The 19,690-nt window shown below is 48.1% G+C and overlaps 1 protein-coding gene across 3 annotated transcripts in view; it reads left to right on the top strand.

The window, feature by feature from the left end:
- The first annotated feature begins 1,595 nt into the window (after positions 1 to 1,595).
- The window catches only part of BSN (bassoon presynaptic cytomatrix protein), a 153,762-nt gene continuing 135,667 nt past the window's right edge, over positions 1,596 to 19,690 (top strand). For all 3 annotated transcript variants that reach the window (XM_064518613.1, XM_064518611.1, XM_064518612.1), the window contains exon 1: positions 1,596 to 1,911. In XM_064518613.1, the coding sequence (XP_064374683.1) occupies positions 1,724 to 1,911 (188 nt within the window). In that variant the 5' untranslated portion in view covers positions 1,596 to 1,723. The remainder of the gene's footprint in view (positions 1,912 to 19,690) is intronic.

The following is a 19,690-nucleotide window of genomic DNA, read 5'->3' as shown; positions in this document are numbered from 1 at the left end:
GCAACGACATCTCCAGCGTTGTTATTACGGCGTGTTCCTACATAATGTACATCGAAATCTATGTATGTCATCTGGGTAATATTATGCAAACAAGCTGTTAGCATTCATTACAAGGCTCTTTGTTGTGCAAGCCGGCCGGAGCCTGGATAGCCGAAAGACGAATGCCGATGTTTTGGTGGGGAATACGTCTGAGCGATGGCCTGGCTGCGTTTGCCGTCGGCTGAAATTTCCCATCCCCTTTCCTGGCCCAGCGCACCCTGAGCCTGCTCTCGCTAGTGTCCACCCAACGGCTGCGACAAGTGGACCGAGCAGAAGCCCTGGGTCACGCGTGTCGCCCCACGGGCAGGACAGCCTGGCCTGGAGAGCGTGCCTGAATCTTTGCACTCGGAGGGCTTGAGGCACAAAATGAAGGCAGAGCAAACTGGGGCTGAATCCTGGGGAAGGGCCTTTGGTGGGGTCTTACCTGCTGCTTCCCACAGGCCCAGCCTGGCGGGGAGGTGGGCTGGGAGCTGGTCTTATTTAAACTTTCCAGCCTTATATGCCGGTCTTATTATTTAAACACGAGGAGGAAAAACCACGCTGCCTTATTCACGTGTGACATTTTCTCTGTCCCTTCCTAGTGCATGAGGAAAGGCCCGGCAGCTGATTACTCTCGCAGAGGTAATTATCTCGGTGCAGGGGACGGGTGTCCGAAGGAAAGCTCCCCACCGCTGCATGCTGGCGCCTGGCGCGCCGCTCTCCTGGGCACGGCGCTGGGATCCCACGCTGCCGGGCTCCGGAGGTACTTTTCATCGTGCTAATTACTCTTTTAAAGCAGTAAATAAATAATGAGGCTGGTGTGCAGAGCCGAGCGCCCCTGCTGCGCAGCGGGGACACTAACGAAGGGGGGAGCCAGGAGGCCCGGCCTGTAACCGCGGGTGCGCAGCAGGAGCCGTGCGGGGCCCGGGCGGCCACGGCCTCGCCATCTTCCTCGTCCTCTCGCCCTGCCCGCCGGGCTGGGGCCAGAGCCCAGGGGCAGGTGCTGCCGACCGTACCACACTCGTGGACTCGAGCCGAACTGGTGCCGCCGCGGGCGGGGCAGACCCTGCCGCCCCACAGCCCCGTCTCCCTGCCGAGCCGCCCCCCTGCTCGGCTTTCCGCGGCAGAGCAGCGGGACGGAGCGAGGCCGGGCCCGAGGCCGGAGACAGCCCGTGCGGCCGGCGACGCCAAGCGTGAAGTGAGTAATGACGCCATGGCCTCATGGAGGAGCAGCGGAGCTCATTGGCTGAGCGTCGTGTGACCTCAACGGGCAGCCGGGCGCTCATTGGCTGGCGCCGAGCGGCCTCCGGCGCCCTCGCGGGGAGCGGGCGCCCCCTTGCGGCGCGCGGGGGCGGGGGCGCGGGGCGGGCGCTGATTGGCCGAGCCGCGCCCCGTTGGGGGGAGGGAGCGGGGGCGCGGCCCCGCGCGGGGCTCGCGCCGCCATCGGTGGGCCCGGCGCCGCGCGCCGCCACTGGCCTCGCTCGGCACGTGCGGCGGGGGGCGGGGCCGCGGCCGCGCCGCGCGCCCATTGGTGGAGCGGGCGCGCGTGCCCGCGGCGCGCTCGGCCGCGGTGGGCGGCGGGCGGGAGCGGGGCGGCGCATGCGCGGGGCGGCGGGCAGGCGGCGATGGCGGCGCGGGGCTGATGGCGGCGGAGGCGGCGCTGCGCTGAGGGAGCGGTCCCGCGCCGTGCCGCGCCGGCCCCGCCATGGGCAACGAGGCCAGCCTGGAGGGCGGGGGAGCCGAGGGGCAGCTGCCGCCCGGCGCCGCCGCCGCCTCCGGGCCCCCTCCGCCGCCCGGCACCGCCAAGCCGCCTTCAGCACCGGGCGGCGGCGGACAGCTCCCGGGCCGGGCTCCGGCCGCGGGCCCGGGCCCCGCGCCGCCGCCCGCCGCCAGGTGAGCCGGGGGGGGGGGCGGTCTGCGGCTCGTGAGGGCGGGCGGGAGGGTGAGCGGGGCGCGGGAGCAGGCGGGGTGCAGGTGCGTGGGGTGCGGGTGTGTGGGGTGCAGGAGCAGGCGGGGTGTAGGTGTGCATGGTGCGGGTGTGTGGGGCGCAGGAGCAGGCAGGGTGTAGGTGCGTATGGTGTGGGTGTGTGGGGTGCAGGAGCAGGCAGCGTGTAGGTACAGGGGGTGCAGGAGCAGGCAGCGTGTAGGTGCATATGGTGTGGGTGTGTGGGGCGCAGGAGCAGGCAGGGCGCAGGTGCATGGGGCTCAGGTGTTTGGGGTGCAGGAGCAGACAGGGCATGGGTGTGCGTAGTGCAGGTGCGTGGGGCGCAGGAGCAGGCAGGGTGCCGGTTTGTGGGGTGCCGGTTTGTGGGGTGCAGGAGCAGGCAGGGCGCAGGTGCGTGGGGCACAGGTGCGTGGGGCGCAGGAGCAGGCAGGGTGCCGGTTTGTGGGGTGCTGGCTTGTGGGGTGCAGGAGCAGGCAGGGCGCAGGTGCGTGGGGTGCAGGAGCAGGCAGGGCGCAGGTGCGTGGGGTGCAGGAGCAGGCAGGGTGCCGGTTTGTGGGGTGCAGGAGCAGGCAGGGCGCAGGTGCGTGGGGCACAGGTGCGTGGGGCGCAGGAGCAGGCTGGTTTTCGCCGTGGGAGGCGAGCGGGTGCGGGGGCAGGAGCAGACGGGGTGCAGGACTGCGGATGGGTGCAGGGCGCAGGTGTGCGGGGTGCAGGTAGCAGACGGCAGGGGCACGCGGGGCGTGGGCGGACGCAGGGCGCAGGTACAGGGGAGCAGGCAGGGCGCGAGGGAGCAGCACGCAGCCGAGTACAAGTGCATTGGGGTGGGCATCTGGGGTGCACGCGTTGGGTGCGGGCAGGTGCTTGGGGCACCCAGGAGTGGAAGGAGCTTTGAGCAGCTCGGGAGCTCACGGAGGACGGGGAGAGGGTGGCGAGACCTGCTTTGGGGCCGGGCGCGGGAGAGGGGATGCAGCGGCCGTGGCAGGGAGTGTCAGCACGAGCCAGGAGGTGCTTTTGGGAAGCGGGAGAAAGGTGGGAGCAGGTCCGTGAGCGAGGGCGGGGGGATCGGGGGGAAAAGCTGCTGGGCTCCGGAGGCAGGGCTTGCGCCCGGGGAGACGGCGGGGTGCCGCCCGCGGCCGTCCGCGGGGGAGCCGGAAAGGGCGCTGCACCGCTCACGTCTGCCGGCCGCTTGCTTGGGGCTCCTGCCTGCTCCCGCGGCTTAATTTAGCACCTGCCGGTTTGTGGCGCCCCCGTGACTCTCCCACAGCGTGGACGTGCGTGCCCCCCGAAGATGGCTCCCCGAGCGGAGCTGGCAGGAGAAGGAGAGGTCGTTATGTAACCCAAGCGATGCACATCCGCGTGGAGAAGTAACCCATGTAAAACCTGCCTGTGAATCATGCCATGCCCCTTATTTTTCTTTTTTAAAAAGCACAAACTAGAGTGAAACGTTCTAGTAGATGCGGGAAGAAGCGATTAGATATGTGCCTTTAAAAAGCTGATCCCCAAATAGCATTGCATATGAAATGTTTGTGAGAATAAATCTGAGGAGCAGAAAGTTGCGTAGAGAAACGCAGCGTACTTGGTGTGCGTGTGCCGTTTGCCTGCCGCGTGCGGCAGAGAAAGTGGCGTTTCAGGCTGTCGTCCTCGTCTGTGCAGTCCTAAGCTCTGCTTATTTTGCCGGGTGCATTTATTATTTCAAATACGGAAAATACAAGCGAGCGTCCCAATTAGAAATTGTAATCGCAACCGTTGGCGGTGTCCTCTTTCACCGAGGCTCGCACCGACCGCTGTGGCCGAGATTGATGTTTTCAAACCGCATGTTAACATCCAAATGCGATTCAGGGCTCTTACCAGGGCAGCTGTGCTTGTGCTGTCTGCAGGATTTTCTTAGTGAAATCTGTATTAACTCTTGGAGGAAGTGTTTAAACATAGCTCTTACTGAAATCTTGCCTGTTTTTCTTTATGTTTTTGTAGTTTCTTTTTGCAGGGAGGAGCGGGGCTTAGCAGATGCAGGCAGGGGAAGGCAGTGTGGTTTTTTTTGCTTTTTGCCTTTCCTCTGAGCTGTTCCCCTGGGGCTGCTGCCTGGACTCCTGGGTGGTCCCAGCTGCAAATCAAGCTCTGCTGGGCCAAAGTTACTGCTGTGCTGTAGCTGCTCCACAGTGCGATTGCTCTCCGGAGCCGTGCTACCAAGTTCTGCCGCGGCCGGTACCCACAGAGCCATCTCGGTCCGGCAGAGGCAGTTAGTACGTGTCCTACCTTACCCTTCCCAGAACTGGTTTTGTTTGTGAGAATACCTTCACAAATGCCACATTCAATGCTCCTTTCTGTTCTCATTCAGGAAAAATGAAAATCAAAATGCTGTAACTTCTTTCGGAGTGAGAAATTCCAAAGAACCTACATTTTACTCTGTTTTCTCAGTGAAACGTGAGTGATACTGATTCTTCGCAAAGCGGTTTTCCCCCGATGGAAGTGGCATTTAGGTTGTCCTGGTCGTGCCCTACCCCTAGCGTGCGCCAACCCGGTGTTCCTGCCCCTCCTTCGGCGCTGCTGCCGCAAAGAGCTGCCATCCCTTGCAATTAATTAATACAATTAAGAGCGTGGGCTGCAAGCGAGTCTGTGGGCTGGCTGCGAAGACTGTTGCAGAGCTGGGATTCGTGTACATGGAGCGACTGTGCTATGGCAGAAAACGAAGCTTCCTCCCGGAGGAGCGTGTGGTTTTGGCAAAGCCCGGCTTGGCTAGGAGCAGTCACAGTGGGGCGTTAGGTTTGGCTCCTTTCCTACGTCCCCAAGCGCTGCCCTCTTCAAACCGCGTTCGTTCCTTGTCCCCTTCCCTGCTACGCTCCCGTGCTCTCCTTGAACATGCTGCGCTGATTTATTAAATGCCGATCCATATTGGTGTTTAAACACCGAGTGTGGGAGGGAAGTAGGGAGAAGAGATAACGTTTAGGGATTTTAATTCAAGTTAACGGAGCGCGAATGAAAAAAGAGAGGCCTCAAGAGGAAAGTCATTTCTGTAAGAAACAGGAGTGGGCATGTAAAAGACGCCATACGTTATAAAAGGCTTAGCAAAACCTGTCTAGTTCTGGTGAAGCAACGAATGTGTGCAAAAAGTAAGACTCGAAATCCGGAATGACAAGGCAAAAGAAAGTGAATTTCTCTAAACATTTGGGCAATTAATTTTCTCTAAATTAAGTAATTAAGTCCACATAACAATTACAAGTCAATGTAAAGTGCAGGAGTTACTGTTTTTCTCTATAATTTTTCACAACCTCCTTTGTATTATACGAGGAGATAGTCTGAATATTTTAAGTGTTTATGATAGATTTTGTTTCTTCGTATTTAGCTGCTTAATAATTGTTTTCAAAAAACTGCATATACACTACATAGAGATTTCAGAAAGCAGAAGATGTCCCACGGAAGTTATACCTTGCTATTGGTATATAACATATATCAATGTTTATAAATTTAGATTTTTGCTTGTGTGTTTTAGATGACTTATGACAGGACGAGAGCTCAACAGTTGAGGTGACGGAGGATGAAAGATGAATGTGCTGCTCAGTTGTGAGATGATTATGATCTACCAGTGTGATGCAGCTGTGAAAAAAGCTAATGCAGTGTAAGATTGCATCAGATGAGGTATTTTCAGCACAGAAGAGAACATATTACCATTATGCAAGAGTGCTAAAATCTTACTTAGAAACGTTGTGCACGGTTCTGGCCATGGGCATTCAAATGACTAGAATGAGCACGGAGAAGGGTTACCGCTCGCCTGTCCAGAAGAACAGAGGCTCTGTCATATTGGAGGAGATCAAAAGATGGAGAATTATTTTTTAACCTGTAGGATCAAAGGACTATAAATTGGTTGTGAGTGCATTTAGACTGAAACCTTTGCTTTGGGTTCCAGCTGTCTGAAAGTGAAGTTCTGGAGTGGTCCTCCAAAGAGCCCTTGTAAGCACAAGAGGCATAAACTCATTTTGAGATGGAACTGGATAGATTCAGGAAAAGGGATTATATGACAGAATGGAAATGATCTCAGGTTTAGAAACAGAGCTTGGGATATGATGCTTTCAGTAGATGACTTTCCTGGTATCCTGAAGAAAGGTTGTAGGGAGACTTTATTGTTGTTTCTGATCATATTTATTTGTGTGTGATTTACATCATGTTAGTTCTGTTTTTCAGAGCGTTTGGTGGTCAGCTGTGGCACTCGTAAAAGGTTTTCTTGTTTGTTTTTATGCCTAGACGTATGAGCAGGGACTAAAGGATGGGAGGTGGGAAGAGGTATTGTCTCCTGGGAAACACTGAAGACTGGCCACAAATACGCAGGCTGTCCGGGGGAACATGGTGGTGCTTCTAGTATTAATGTGTCTTGGGTGCCTGGGTGGTGTACATTGCTCACAGACATTGACTGTTGGGTTTCCATGTTGGGAAGAGATTTCTGCCAGGGGCAGAGCCCACTGGGATCTTTGCTTCCTTTGATAAATGTGGAGCATAGCCACTTCGGTGAATAGTTGGGAATTTCACTTAGCAGATCCCTTCAGGCCACAGGCATGTTGGACGTTGGCAAAGCCCTTGAATTCTTGTTCTCTCTTCCTGCTGTGCAATATGGTCTGACTTTCGGTCTTTTACTGTAGATCTAAACCGTCGCAGTAGTGGTGAGTGGTTTTAGCCTGGCGAGAAGGGGTACGTGTGGAGCGGGTGCTCTGAAAGATGGGGCCACCACGCGTGGGCTCTTCTGAGAGAAGCAGATAGCCCGTGGAGGCCTGCAGAGTTTCTGGCAGCTGATATAAGAATTTGTCACAACACTTTTAACATCATTAGTGCTAGAAAAAAACCATTTTTTTGGTTTGCTGGAGTTGTTTAGTTATGAATTTTAATATTTCCAAGTTGATCCATACTCTGGCGTCTCGAGGTAGGCTTGCTGTGAATTGAAGGAGCCTCGCCGGCAGAGTGACTAAGAAGAAAGGCTTTTGGTGTTGACTGATAACTCCCCTGTGTGTTCTGCGCACTCCCACTGATGTGTGCTGAAGGCGGGGAGGATTTCAAAGGCAAGGGCACATCGCGTAGATGATATATCTGTTGCTTTTGGGCATGCATATAAAATACTCTATTGAATTTTTTCCCTTCTCAAAATCGAGATGAAAGTAGCAAAACTACAAATGTTTAAGAAGCTAAAGACTAATAATAAAGGGAAGACTGGAGTCTAACATGGTGCAAAGCACATGTACGTATCGGATGTGGAATATGATGCTAAGATGAAACTCTTAAGTTAAATGTCCTGTCTACGCCGGTATACGTTTTGCATCAGTCTGGCAATCGGTGGAGCCTGAAGTAAAAATCACACGATAGGAAAGAGTGCAGCAGAAGTAAGACTGAAAGCAACTCTCCTCCAAATTATAGAAAATAGCTCAAGTTTAGAAAAGGGATTATATTGGCACAGTTCAAATGTTCTGTTCTGCCCTTTTTGTAGCTCACTTAAATTTGCTGGGTATTGGCTTATTTTCTTGCAATAAGTACAACAGAAATGATAGATAGTAAGGATGATATTTCACTTCCTGAACCCCAGGGTAGAACAACATTTTGGAGTCCTTGAGATTTTTCACAGACTGAAGATCAGACAGCAATAAAAAAAAAAATCATGTCTCTCCATTTCTTTTTAAATGGATCTTTTTTATAGGCTTGCACAAATGAGCAATTGATGCCCATTTTCATGTGACCGGTCTAGAAATAAAGACAGCAAATGAGAGTGCGTGATGGAGAGTAAGGTTGTGGAAGCGCCTGTCGTTGCCTAGAAAGCCAGCTCCCGATTCGTTTCCATACGATGCAGACACCAAAGAGATGCAAGTTTGAGCAGGACGGTGCAAAGACCAGGGGCAGCACTAGAAAATGTTACGTTTGGTTCTACCTTTTCCTCTACTCTTAGAACAGCTTTTTCCTGCCCTTTTGCTGAACTTAAGACTGACACCCTGGAAAAGCTTGCCGTGCACCAAAACTCAGTAAGCGTTATTTGATTTGCTTTACAAAATTCGGAGGGTCAGGAGGCGGCTGATACTGGGTTTTAAATGAGGGAGAAAAGATGACACGTAGTGTTTTAAGCTCGTTCAACTTCTGTGAGCAAAATAAAAAGAGGAGTACCAAATGGCTTGCTTGACTGATCAAGTCAAAATATTTGCTGTGTTAAATATCCCACTGGGCTGCTTCAATTAGTATTTTTGTCTTGTGATGGGCAGGCTATGGCATCTGTGATGCATCTTCCCTTTAGCAACCATTATTTTACACACTTTGATGGTTCTGCCAGTGGCCATTAGGCCCTTGAATTCAGGTGGCACAATTCTGGGTGCTTAAGTAACTCCAAAAACTCTTCTGTGAGCCTGTGCATCAATATTCAAAGTGTTTGGTATGAAATTTTAATGCCTTTCTTTCCAAAACAAACACACAGATTAGCAGTCTGCTGCACAGGTTCAAATTTCTTACTGTTGAGACGAACCTTGGCGTTACTCTGGAGGCACGGCCTTTGCGCTTTCGTAGCCCGAGACTTAAGCCTGTATCTATGCCTTGCTCAGCTTCTGAAAAACATCTGAAATAATTTGGAAGGGTTGATTTCCTTCACTGTTTTAGCTGCTCGACATGCTTGAAAACTCTCTTGCTGCTTCTTGCGCTGTTTCTGCTTATTGTAGGGCTGCTTGCCTTGAACTGAAATGGGAGATACTTTTGATCAGCACCTTCTGTTAAGGTTGGAGATCATCGTAGCGGTTCAAGTGACCGCGTCCGTTTGACCCAGCGGATTCGCCCTGGATGTGGTCCTGGCCGCAGCGCCGAGCTGGCTGGTCGCAGCAGCTTGTTAGTGATCTTTCAGGCTGGGATACGTTGCACACTCTGCTGAGCTGCATCACAGATTGCTTTTCACTTCTGCAAAGTGTCTTTAAAAGCCATTTATTCCGTTCCGTGTGAATTGAGCGTGTGTTTGATGCTTTCTCATCATGTTTCCAATTTCGTTCAAACATGTATTTCGTGCTGTGGCATATTCCTGCACTTTATAGCAGTTTGAGGAAGACTCAATGTACATCTGAACTCATCAAAAAAAAGTACAGACTTCATGTCACAAACCCCTTCTGCCCTTGTACGACACTGTGCATTGATTTTTCCAGACTGTGATTGGCACAATGTCACGCAATCAGTTCAGGTTATTTTTCTAGTAATCTTGTGGCAATATCAGTCCCGCTTCCTAGCATATTGGATGCACCTTCACAGGCAGAAGACAGCCAGTTCGGGTGCAAATAATGTTTCCAAAGACCGGGTAGCTCAGTACGGTAAAAAGGGCACCATGACAAAGGTATTTTCTTTTTTAACTAAACGTAGAAATGAAATCATCGTATCTTCTTAGCCGAGTGCTGCTTCTGCAAATCATAAATGTGGTGTTTTGTTCGTGCTGGTCTACCTATCTCTGTGTTACTTTTAAAATTGTTTCCAGCGATACCTATTCCTATTTTTGTCCTTTTCCAAACAGAAGGACTGCAACCAGTGCTGGTGCAAAAAAAGTGCCGTGGATACAGTTCCGTTTTTTCAGTTGGAGAATGACAGCGAGTGCTGAATGGCCAACCTGGTCCCAGATATTAGAAACTGCTCTGAGAGTTGCACTTATTTTCTTAAGGTTGTCTTTGTTGAGCCATCACCATGTTGCCGAACGTCTGTTTGAATGACAGATTTGTTATTTTTGCATCAATCTGATGTGCATGACTGTTTTTATGAACAGTTCTTTTAATTTTTTCTTTCTCTTTTACTGCCTGAAGGTGCTTAGCTCCTGAGTTACCCTGCAGCACTGCTGTACAGCCTGTCAGTCATCAGCTTGGCATACAGTAGTGCTTTTTGATGCAGCTTACACTGAAAAGTTTTTACGTGTACAGTGATCGGAACATTTTGCACCTCAAATGCACTACTTAAAAGCCCACAAGGAGTGGGATTATTGCAGCTCCTGTTAACACTGGCCTAGTATTTACAGTATGACTGGAAAACATATTCCTGGGAGGCTCCTAATCCTTACTCTGTTCACTCATATTTAATGTTGAAGATGAGTTAACTACATTATTAATAGCATCTCTGACTCTTGGCTTCTTTATAGCTTACTAGTGCATGCATGATGGTGAAGATAGATCCAGGACTCATTAATAGACTGGGGGCAAGACTGGGACGGAGAGGAGTGGTGGAGCCCTGTGTAGGAGACAGTGGTTCTCTGCTCGTGCTGAGGTCTTCAGAAGGCAGAGGCAATATTATGCACCAAGTCAAGGAAAGTTTCTTCTGAATGCAAGTTTCTTTTGGTTTTGAATTTTTTTACAGTGTCGTGGTCCAGTTTGAGGTGAAAAGTGGTACTTTGACTTACTACCTGGCTTCTGGCACTGGATGGTAAAATCTTTAAAACAGCAAACAAAGGCAGAACTGAATCCCGAGTTTGGAGGTTCAAGCTAGGTAAAGCCAAATAGCAATAAAATGTGTGTAAATAGTGAGAACAGTTAAGTGTAGAAACAGTTTACCAGAGGGTGTGATGGGATCTACCCTCACACAAGGATTAAATAATAAAAAATTCTCCTCTTTCTAAAATGTACTGTCTACCACAGCCCTAAACTATAGTTTCTGCTGTGTCCAGCAGAGTATATGATCATGTTGGCCTTATTCTCCATGACTATATGATTAAGTGGATTGGTTTATTCTCTTGTATCAAAAGTGATTTAGTATTTCTAGGTCATTGTCAATAGAAGAAAAATGCATGTATATTTAATGCAATAAAGTGTATTAGGCATGTTCTAAGAAGAGCTGCAACAACAACAACAACAACAACAACAACAAAAGCGCTCTCCTGCATAGACTGATACTTGCGTATCAGATTCCCTGGACAATTCTTTTATTCCTGTCCTTTACTTACTGTCTCTGTAACAGCAGTCATTCTTGCAAGTATGTTTTCCCATTGCTTTCAGGCTTCCTCTGCAACATTCCCTTGTCATCCTCTCATTTTATTGCATCAGAATAGGTTTTACGCCTTTATTCCAGCGGACTGAAAATGAACGTTTCCACTAGGAGATCATTGGTGCTTGCTGATGATGGATGCAGTTGTCCCAAAGCCAAGGGAATATGACAGTGTGTTTAAGGAGCTGCTGGGCAGAGAGCGAAGAACTGCACGAGACCTCTGGGCCGTTAGCTACTAGTAATACTGTTACATTGCACAGTCCCACTGTCAAGGTACAGACTAAGATCTTAAATTAGATACTCGGGAAAACGAAATACAGGTTTGATACGCCTCCAGTAGCCCATGTATTTGAGCTGTGCAACTGTGTTTTAAATTGCATAAGCTCTCCTGATAGATAACGATGTCTTCAAGCCAAGGTGTGTTCAAAGGCTTGGCACCCGCTGGGCCATCTTGGTTGGGGCATGCCAGCCGGTTCCGTGTGGCGGAGCAATGGCGGCTGGTACCTTCATCCACCTCTGGCTCTGCAGCCAGATGTTGGGGTGCCATTTCATGACCAGGACACAGAGGAGAGCAGCCCTTGGCACAAGGGTCAGGACTTGAAACTGAGCCTCTCGAGATGACGTGACGGTCATACACTAGTCCACCATGGCACCCTCCATGCTGTTCACAGCCAGGCACCGGGTGGTGCAGCAGGTAAGGAGGGCATGTCTTACTGACACCAAGCTTTCCTACTGCAGTACAGTGGCATGGTGATGTCCTGTGTTGCAGCAAGCTCTGCACAGGCTCTGACGATCTATTAGAAGCTCTTCCTCTCCTCTCTGAGGACTGGCTGGGTGCTCCCTGCGTTTCCCCGTGTTTCCTCATTCTGTGCGTGCAGGCTTCAGTTCTCTGCGTCACTTTTGCCTGGAAAGTCCTGCAGCTTCTCAGTCCCTGCATGAGGGCAGGCTCCCACCTTGGGCTGTGACATACTGCCTATCACACCTTTCACACCCATCACATCTTTTGAACCTGAGCATGCTTAGCTCCTCCCCATAAGAACGGCAATTTCCTGCCCTCCTTTCAGAAGATTTCCTTATTTTTCAAGAACTATAACATGACTTAGAGCAAGTAGCATATAGCACAAAGGGAAAACGCACCCATGCTGCCTCAGAAGTGCTTCTGAATTTTGAGCTTCTTCAGGCAAGTATGAATAACCATTCCTCACTTGAGACTGGGATCTGCCAGGGACAACAGTCACTCATACTTGACAAAGCAGTCTGCCACTCTGAATGGCTTTCAGATTAGGATTTGACAGTTCCTCTAAAGGCCAAAAAAATCATCTTGGGTAAAAACATTGTCTCAGTGTGGATGTGAAAAAATTCAGTGTTTCAGCTGCTCTGTTTGAAGTTTTCATGCCCTTTTTCATCTGGGCCAGGATGCCAGAAAGTCAAAGAAATCTGTATAGGTGCCGGTGGGTGTTAGACTTTTAGAGGCCAAATGTCAATAATTGAGACTAACCTTTGAAATTTTTTTTTTTTTTTTTTTAAATTCCTGCCAGTGGAGTATTGCTTTTTAGCCTGTTTTGACTCTCTGCTGGCAGTGGAGGCTCACAGGCTTTTCCAATTGCCTGGCAGCTGCAAGAGTGTTAACCACTTTATGAAGAGTTCATGGCCTTCTGAGAATAGTATCAGGTTGACATCTAGCTCAGAGCATGGCTCCAACGAATGTCTTTTTGTGTGAACTTGACCGGTGCACTTCTGAGCATCGTAGGGTCACGAACAAGGAAATTAATTTTGTAATTTTGCTTTGTCTGTGAATTTTAAGCTCTATTATGAGAATTTTGGAGTATGTGACCTCTCCTGACATGGCCTCAGTGTGCTCCTTCTTAGGCCTCTAGTCCTTGGACGTTGTACATAGACGTGAAGTCAGTGTTAGACGCATCTTTTTCTGTTATTAACTGAATTCAAATTACTTTCTTGACTTGGCTTCTTTTAGCTTTGCAATTAAAAAGCAGGTGAAGACAATATATGTGCTGTTGGTTTCTTTGAATACCCCATGAGCTATGTAGCCAGAGGGAGGAGGTGGTGAGGGTAATACTTGGGAGTCGTCTAGCTGGGTGTTGCCAAAGAAGGCCACGCTTGTGGTTTCATTGATAGTGAGACTTTTGCTGCTGAGGGATTTTTGCATTGAGCTGTACTGGTCTGAATTCACGTTTTTTTGTTGCCAGGTTTGTATCTGTACTCTTGCTTTATTAATGTGGTACATGCTTGCTGCAAAGAAGGCCAAGGGCATCCTGGGCTGCCCAAGCGTGGTGGAAGGAAGGGTTTCTGCCCCTTTCTTTGGCACCTCCAGGACCCCAGCTGCAGCCCTGGGTCTGCTTTGGGCTCCCCAGTGTGCAAAAAGATGTGGGTGCACGGGAGTGAGTGCGGTGGAGGCCACCAGCGTGCAGAAGGGGCTGGAGCAGGTGGCGTGTGGAGAGGCTGGGAGAGCCCAGTTTGTTCAGCCTGGAGATGGGAGGAGAAGGCTCTCCGCAGTGCCCTGGTGGGAGGGCACCAAGAAGACAGAGCCAGGCTCTGCTTGGAGGTGCGTGGGCCAGGATGAGAGGTGATGGCACAGGCTGGGATGTGGGAAACTCCTGTCGTCACCTTGAGGGTGGTCAAGTTCTGGACCGGTGTCCTGGGGAGGTGGTGGGATTGCTGTCCTTGGAGACAGCATGGTGAATGCTTGGTGAACACAGCCCTGAGCAACCTGCCCTTGGCTGCCCTGCTCTGAGCAGGCAGTGGGACCAGAGACCCCAGAGACCCCTATATTTTCCTACAGTTCTACCTGTAGCTTGCTCCTTTCAATCATTAGTTTCAACTTTAGGAATAAGAAGAGATTTTGCAATATTTAATATCCGTCAAAGGATAAAATTGTATGTGGGAATTACTTTCAAAGATGGACATGTTGTAGCTGTTACCACTTTTTTTTTTTTGGATCAGAAAAAACAGCTTGCAGCCTGGGAAAAACAGTGCATTTTTTTTTGTCTTCTAAAGAAAACATTTTGGTTACAGATATGTGAAGTTACGAGTTATAAAATAGGAATACTTGATATTTGAAAATGTATAATATATTCTTAAGGGACATGCTAATTTTCTTTACTCTTTTGAAAAAAACACATCAGCTGCTAATACAAAGCACGCTTATGAAACGCTGAGGGGAAATGCAGTTCTGAACTAGATCTTTTTCCATATTGACTCTGAACTGTACTTCTTTTGATGAAACATGAAATTACTTTTAATTTATTTTGTTCCAATCCTAGTTATGTAAACTATTATTTGTACAGCTGAACTGAAGAACTGTAGGAGGTCTCACATTTCGGTTTTGCTGCCTCTTTCTCATTAAGCCTACAAAGTTCTTTCAACGCACCTATTAATCTTCTTGGGAACACAAACTGTTGTTTGTTTTTAACACTAAATGCCAAGTTACCTGGTAGAACAAATGCTGATGGTTTGAAGCCTTTTCAGGTACGTCGGCACTGCGATTGGGAAGTGGGATTATGGCATGTGTTGACATAGCCGGGCTGCTTTTAATCTAGTTAGTTTAAGAACCCAAGGTGCTTGAAGCCCACACCACCCTTTCAACGCAGCTTTACTAGCAGCAGTTATTTATGGCTGCAGTGAGTTTATATCGTCTGTGCTGCTGTGGCATTCCTGTTATTGGTACCCAAGCTGTCAAATTTGTTTATGCATATACTGACTCATAGTGCTTCGCTGCAACTTGGTCGCAGCGTCGGGTTTTTGTCACGCAGTGGATTGCCCCTGAAGTCTGCATTAAAAGAGAGAATATCAATTGTATACAGCTGGTGTTTCTATTAAAATGTTCTCATGGTGGCTGGCAATAATCTCCAAGCCTACAGAATCGAGTAATACAATTTTCCTGTTTTAATTTTACAGCATGCTTTTGTCAGTAGTTTGCCTACAGTAAAACTTTGGTTGTGTTATTGATATTAGTTGCATTATCTGCCTCAGGAACCAATTTCTTGATGCCTTTATTCACGTGCAGTGCTGGAGCTTGCTCTCCTTGCGTGCTGGCTCTGTGTACGTGTATTTACTGGGAGAAACAGCAGCAGAACTGAAGCTCTGTGGTAGAAAATGTCGCAGGAAAAGAGAGTAGCATCAAATATGCTTGGACCCATTCTGAAGACGTGCTAAACTGGAGGCGTGAAAATCACGTTTCTTTGAGCAGTTGTCCTTGTGCGTGTTCCCCCATGTTCATGGTTGGTATGCCAGCCCAGAAATACTGACCGGTGGCGAGTGTCTCCCCTGCAAGTGCTCCAGTTATCCCCACATTTCATACGAAGTGCGGAAAGGCTGAGGCCTGACCATGCGTGCTACAGTCTCCTGTCCCTTCTCCTGGTCTAATTTTAAGCATAGTCCTTTAAATTAGCTTGCTTTGGTTCGTATATTTTAGATTCGTTCTTTAGGATTTAGAACAGTGCTTTTCAAACTTTCTGCTTGCGGTCTCATTCTTGTTATACTCTGAGGCTCCAAGTTTGGGTCCCACTGATAAAGATACTTGCATAGGTTTAGACAGGTGTATGAGAGATACTGTGGAAGAGTAGAGATCTCCTTTTGTTGTTCTTTGCACCTGCTGTTACAGCAGCCAATTAAAAGGACAGCCTTTTCTTGGCAAAAAGGCAAAACAGCTGGACCTTTGTGAGCTTCAAGTTCTGTATCTATAGTTAATAAAGCTAATGGTGTACCCCAAGTCATTGCTCCACCTCAGTGCTCTGGGGCTCTTTCTGTTCAGAACCTGCGTGAGTAATACCAGTACCAGTTAAGTACACAAACTGTGTATTTAAGAGTAAGGAGCCTGGTCCTTCCAGTTATGCACAGGAAAAGGTGTATAAGGAGCTGAAATTGATGTTTGCCATCAAGTCACTACACAGGTGGTTTACTCACTTGGCATGCTTATCATACCTCTCAGCAATTTTAGCAGATTATTCTGTAGAAATTATGTGTGAAAGTTCATGTTCTAATGGTGGGCCATCCATTTATGGACTTCTTTCATCCAGAATGAACAGGAGATGGTGAGTTCTCCCTCCAGAGATGGTTGGAACAAGTTGGTCCCCATTGTTTGGCCCTTCCGTAGAAAAAATGATTCTCCTTCAAACTCATGGCTGAGTGTCTAGGTAAAGCCAAGCAAAATGCAGGGCTGGTCATCTTTTTTTCCCTTGTATGGCCAAAAAAATCTGCTTCTTGAAATCCAGTGAGCTTCTCCTGAACTCTCTTCCCTTTTCAAATAATATCTACTGACGCAGAAGAAAGAAGCAGAATGACATACTGATCGTATTTTCTGTCATCTCGCAGAACTGAATTTGGATGACTTTTCTTGAAAAGTCTCATTTGCTTAGAATTCAGTTGGAAAGGCACGTGTGATCACAACCATGTTTGTCCCCTTAGTGACGAACAGGACATGGTGAGCTTGGTGTTGTCCTTGAAACATGTGGATCTTTACCATGTTTCCTCTGAAGCGTGTCGGCTCTGTTGTCTTCTGCCCGCTGATGATGATCCACTGTCTTCTGGGTTTCTTTTCACCCATTCGCAGCAGGATTTCTAGATGGAACGTGTGGGAGTGCTATCGCTACTGAAACTGCACCGTCATCTCGGAGAGGTGCCTGCAGCTTTAGTTCACGTTCCTCTGGCCCGTTGCCCTTGCAGACCTTCTCCTCTGTTCTCTAATCTTCTGTCAGCAGTGTCGTTTAAGGGAGTGGGAGAATTGATGTCAGGCTACTCTTAAAACAGCTCTGTGGGATGAGTCTCCTTTGCTACGAACTCGCGAGATGTCTGCGGCAGATAGGGCTGGAGCACATTACGTCGGGGCCAGGCTACATCAGTAGCTTTCCTTAAACGCTCCCCACACCAGCGTATGTGAAGAAGTAATGCTGGACTCTGCTTACATTGTTGTTTATGCTGTTCAGCAGCTACCCAGACTGTCTGTCCGTCTTTTATTTAGAGCAGCTCTTGAGTCCCAATGAGTGGAAAATTCCAAGAAGCCTCCTCCTTCTCTCCCCTTTCTGCAAGTTATGCTGCTCCTTTGGATGTTTTGCTTGGAAATCCTGTAGACAGAGTGCACGTAAGGAAAGCCCTCTTGGAAGACAGCTTGCTTCCATTTCCCTGAAGTGAAGATCTTTGAGTCTGTTAGTCCTGCAAGTGCATCCCCCAATCTGCATCCCCCCCGCCAAGCTTCCTCTGTCACCTAGGGTTTGACAGTAGAGAAGAAACTGAGGTGGCAAATGATGCTTTGCTGTCCTTTAAACCATTAGTGTTGTTGATTTATGGAGCAGGTAGAGCCTGTTCACCGCTTTTTACCTTTATTAGACTTGTGTTTGACTAGTTGGACTCATATTATGGCAAGACCAGTTTTGTTTAAGCAGAAAAGATGGTCCATATTGTTAAGTTATAGGCACTTATTTACCTTAACCTGGCAAAAATAAGGTATCCAGAAACATCACTCTGGGGGAAAATTCTAAAGAAATATCTCCTTAATAAAGCCTGCCCTTTATAAGTTATTTTATCTATCTGCCTTTCTTATCTTGAAGTACTCTTAGCCTCACTGGTTAATACATTAGGATATGATTTCTGTTGGTTATACAACTCAGTTTCATCAAACTTATGTCAATAATTACCAATTTAATTTTTCGCTTTATTATTAACTAGATACAACCACGAATACTCTGAATTAACAAATGATCGTGTGTTTTTTTTTTCTTTTGAAACCAGTGAACAAAATTACATAGCTTCCCTGGGTAATACTGAAATGGGTTCTCTATACCAAAATGCCTTCAATCCACTTCACTGATCAAGTAAACATCTTAGTCTTAAATTTTACTGGTTTCCATTTCTGCAAAGCTAAACCTTTGCAGTAGGACCATGAGGATAGGTATATCAATTAGGCAGTCTCTCCTGGTGCAAATGCTCTGGTGTGAGGTGTGCGAGGCACAGGAAGGCATGCAGGGACAAGGCTGCTCAAAGAATTATAGACACTGGAGAGGTAAGTGGTTTTTCTTTCATCCTTGAAAGAATTTGGCAGGGGTATTTCAGACTATCATATTTCAAAAGTACCTTTAAACTGAACAGTTTGAAATACTGAAAGTGGTGGTGTCTTTTATAGTACTGGTAATATATTATTCTTTGGTTATGCTTTCTTTCCTGTCGTGAATAACATGTTTGCACACACAAATGTCTGCTAAATCTGAGACAAGTTTGCTGCTTGTATTTGGGCTTCCAACTCAAGTCTCTCAAAACCGGGAAGCACAAAGCCAACTATATTCAGTCTGTCCTGTGCAAGACAACCCCAGTGCAGCTTCCCACAGCAGGCACCTTCGGCCACGTTCTTATCTCCACTAACAGAGTTTATCGTTCTGCCTGTGCTGGCGCGGAGAACTTGAGGGATGGAGGAACTTCTGAATGCGAAGAGCGCTTCTGACAAACACAACCCGATGTGAAGTTTTCATCGAATGATATTTGCATACGTTAGACGTGAATCTCTCCTCCTTGCGGCAATGTGGGGGATCATCAATTTTTACCATCTAACATGTGCAATACTTGGAGCAGTCAGGAGTGACATGAGTTGATCCCTGTTTCCTCAGTCACTGCCCCGAGGATCTCTTTGCTGCATTCCTCCTCCACACATTATGTGTTAGCTCTCGCAAACAACAACAACAACAAAGTATTAAAGACCTAAATGGCAAGGGGAAAAGAGAAAAGTTAGAGAGATGATTGTGAGATGGACAAAATGCTGCAAGGTATAAAGATACAATTACAGGATGGATAAAATGCTACAATTTTCACAGCTGCAAAAAATATATTAGGTCTAGTATTTCATTTGCCCAGGCACAAACAAATAGACTTGCAAAGTCAGGATTTTTATGTTGCTGCTTGCTGCAGTTACCCAGAGCTGTTTTGCTCGCAGCAGTACTGTAGTCTAATTTCCTCTTGTATTGTAGGCACTGGGGCTGTTTTAACTGGGTTTTTTTTTTCTTCTTCCTTTCCCCCCCTTTCTAAAAATACCAGTTGGTTTCTTTCTGGTATGTCATTACTGCCTCTTTTTTAACAGTACTTCTCTTTCCGATATTTTTTATGCCTGAAATGAATGTTGTTTCTCATTCCAGGATGAGTTCAGTTGACTCAAGCTGTCACAGAGATGGATAATGATACATTTTTTTGCATCAGCTTTTAATTTTGGAGCATGGGTGGCATTCATCCAAAAGAGGGCCCTGCAGTCTTCCCAGCCTTCTTAACAGCAAAATGCAAACTTATTTCTGCCAAGGGCTTCACAGAAGCACAGGGAGCCGTAGGCGCTGTGGACAAGCGCCGTGAATGCTGTCCTGCCTGAGCGATACCCCTTCCCACCAGACAACGGCAAGCCACTCTGTGTCTGACCCACAGTAGGTTAACGGCTGCAGAAATCCCCCCAGATCCTTGACTGAATCACGCTGAAAGCTCAAAAGGGAGCCTTGCAAAAATCAGGCCTTTGTGCATCTCTCTGGGAGGGGAAAAAAAAAAACCCAGCAGCAAGTCGAGAGAACAGGCTGCCTCCGCTCTTGTGTTTGAATTGGTTTACAGAATGCGTTTTTCCCAAAATAACTTAATAGCGTATTTTTTGGTAGAACATTCTATATTTGTTGATGAGCATTAAATTGCCATTTTCTGAGAACTGTCCTAAATTACTTTGAAATCTCTTTCCAGAGTGGTAATATCTAATTTAAAGCCCATTGCTATGCTTGGTTATCGTTGTGTTATCCTATGTGC

The sequence above is a fragment of the Dromaius novaehollandiae genome, chromosome 12 (assembly GCF_036370855.1).
Source record: "Dromaius novaehollandiae isolate bDroNov1 chromosome 12, bDroNov1.hap1, whole genome shotgun sequence".
NCBI lineage: Eukaryota > Metazoa > Chordata > Aves > Casuariiformes > Dromaiidae > Dromaius > Dromaius novaehollandiae.
This window is presented reverse-complemented; position numbering and strand designations above follow the sequence as displayed.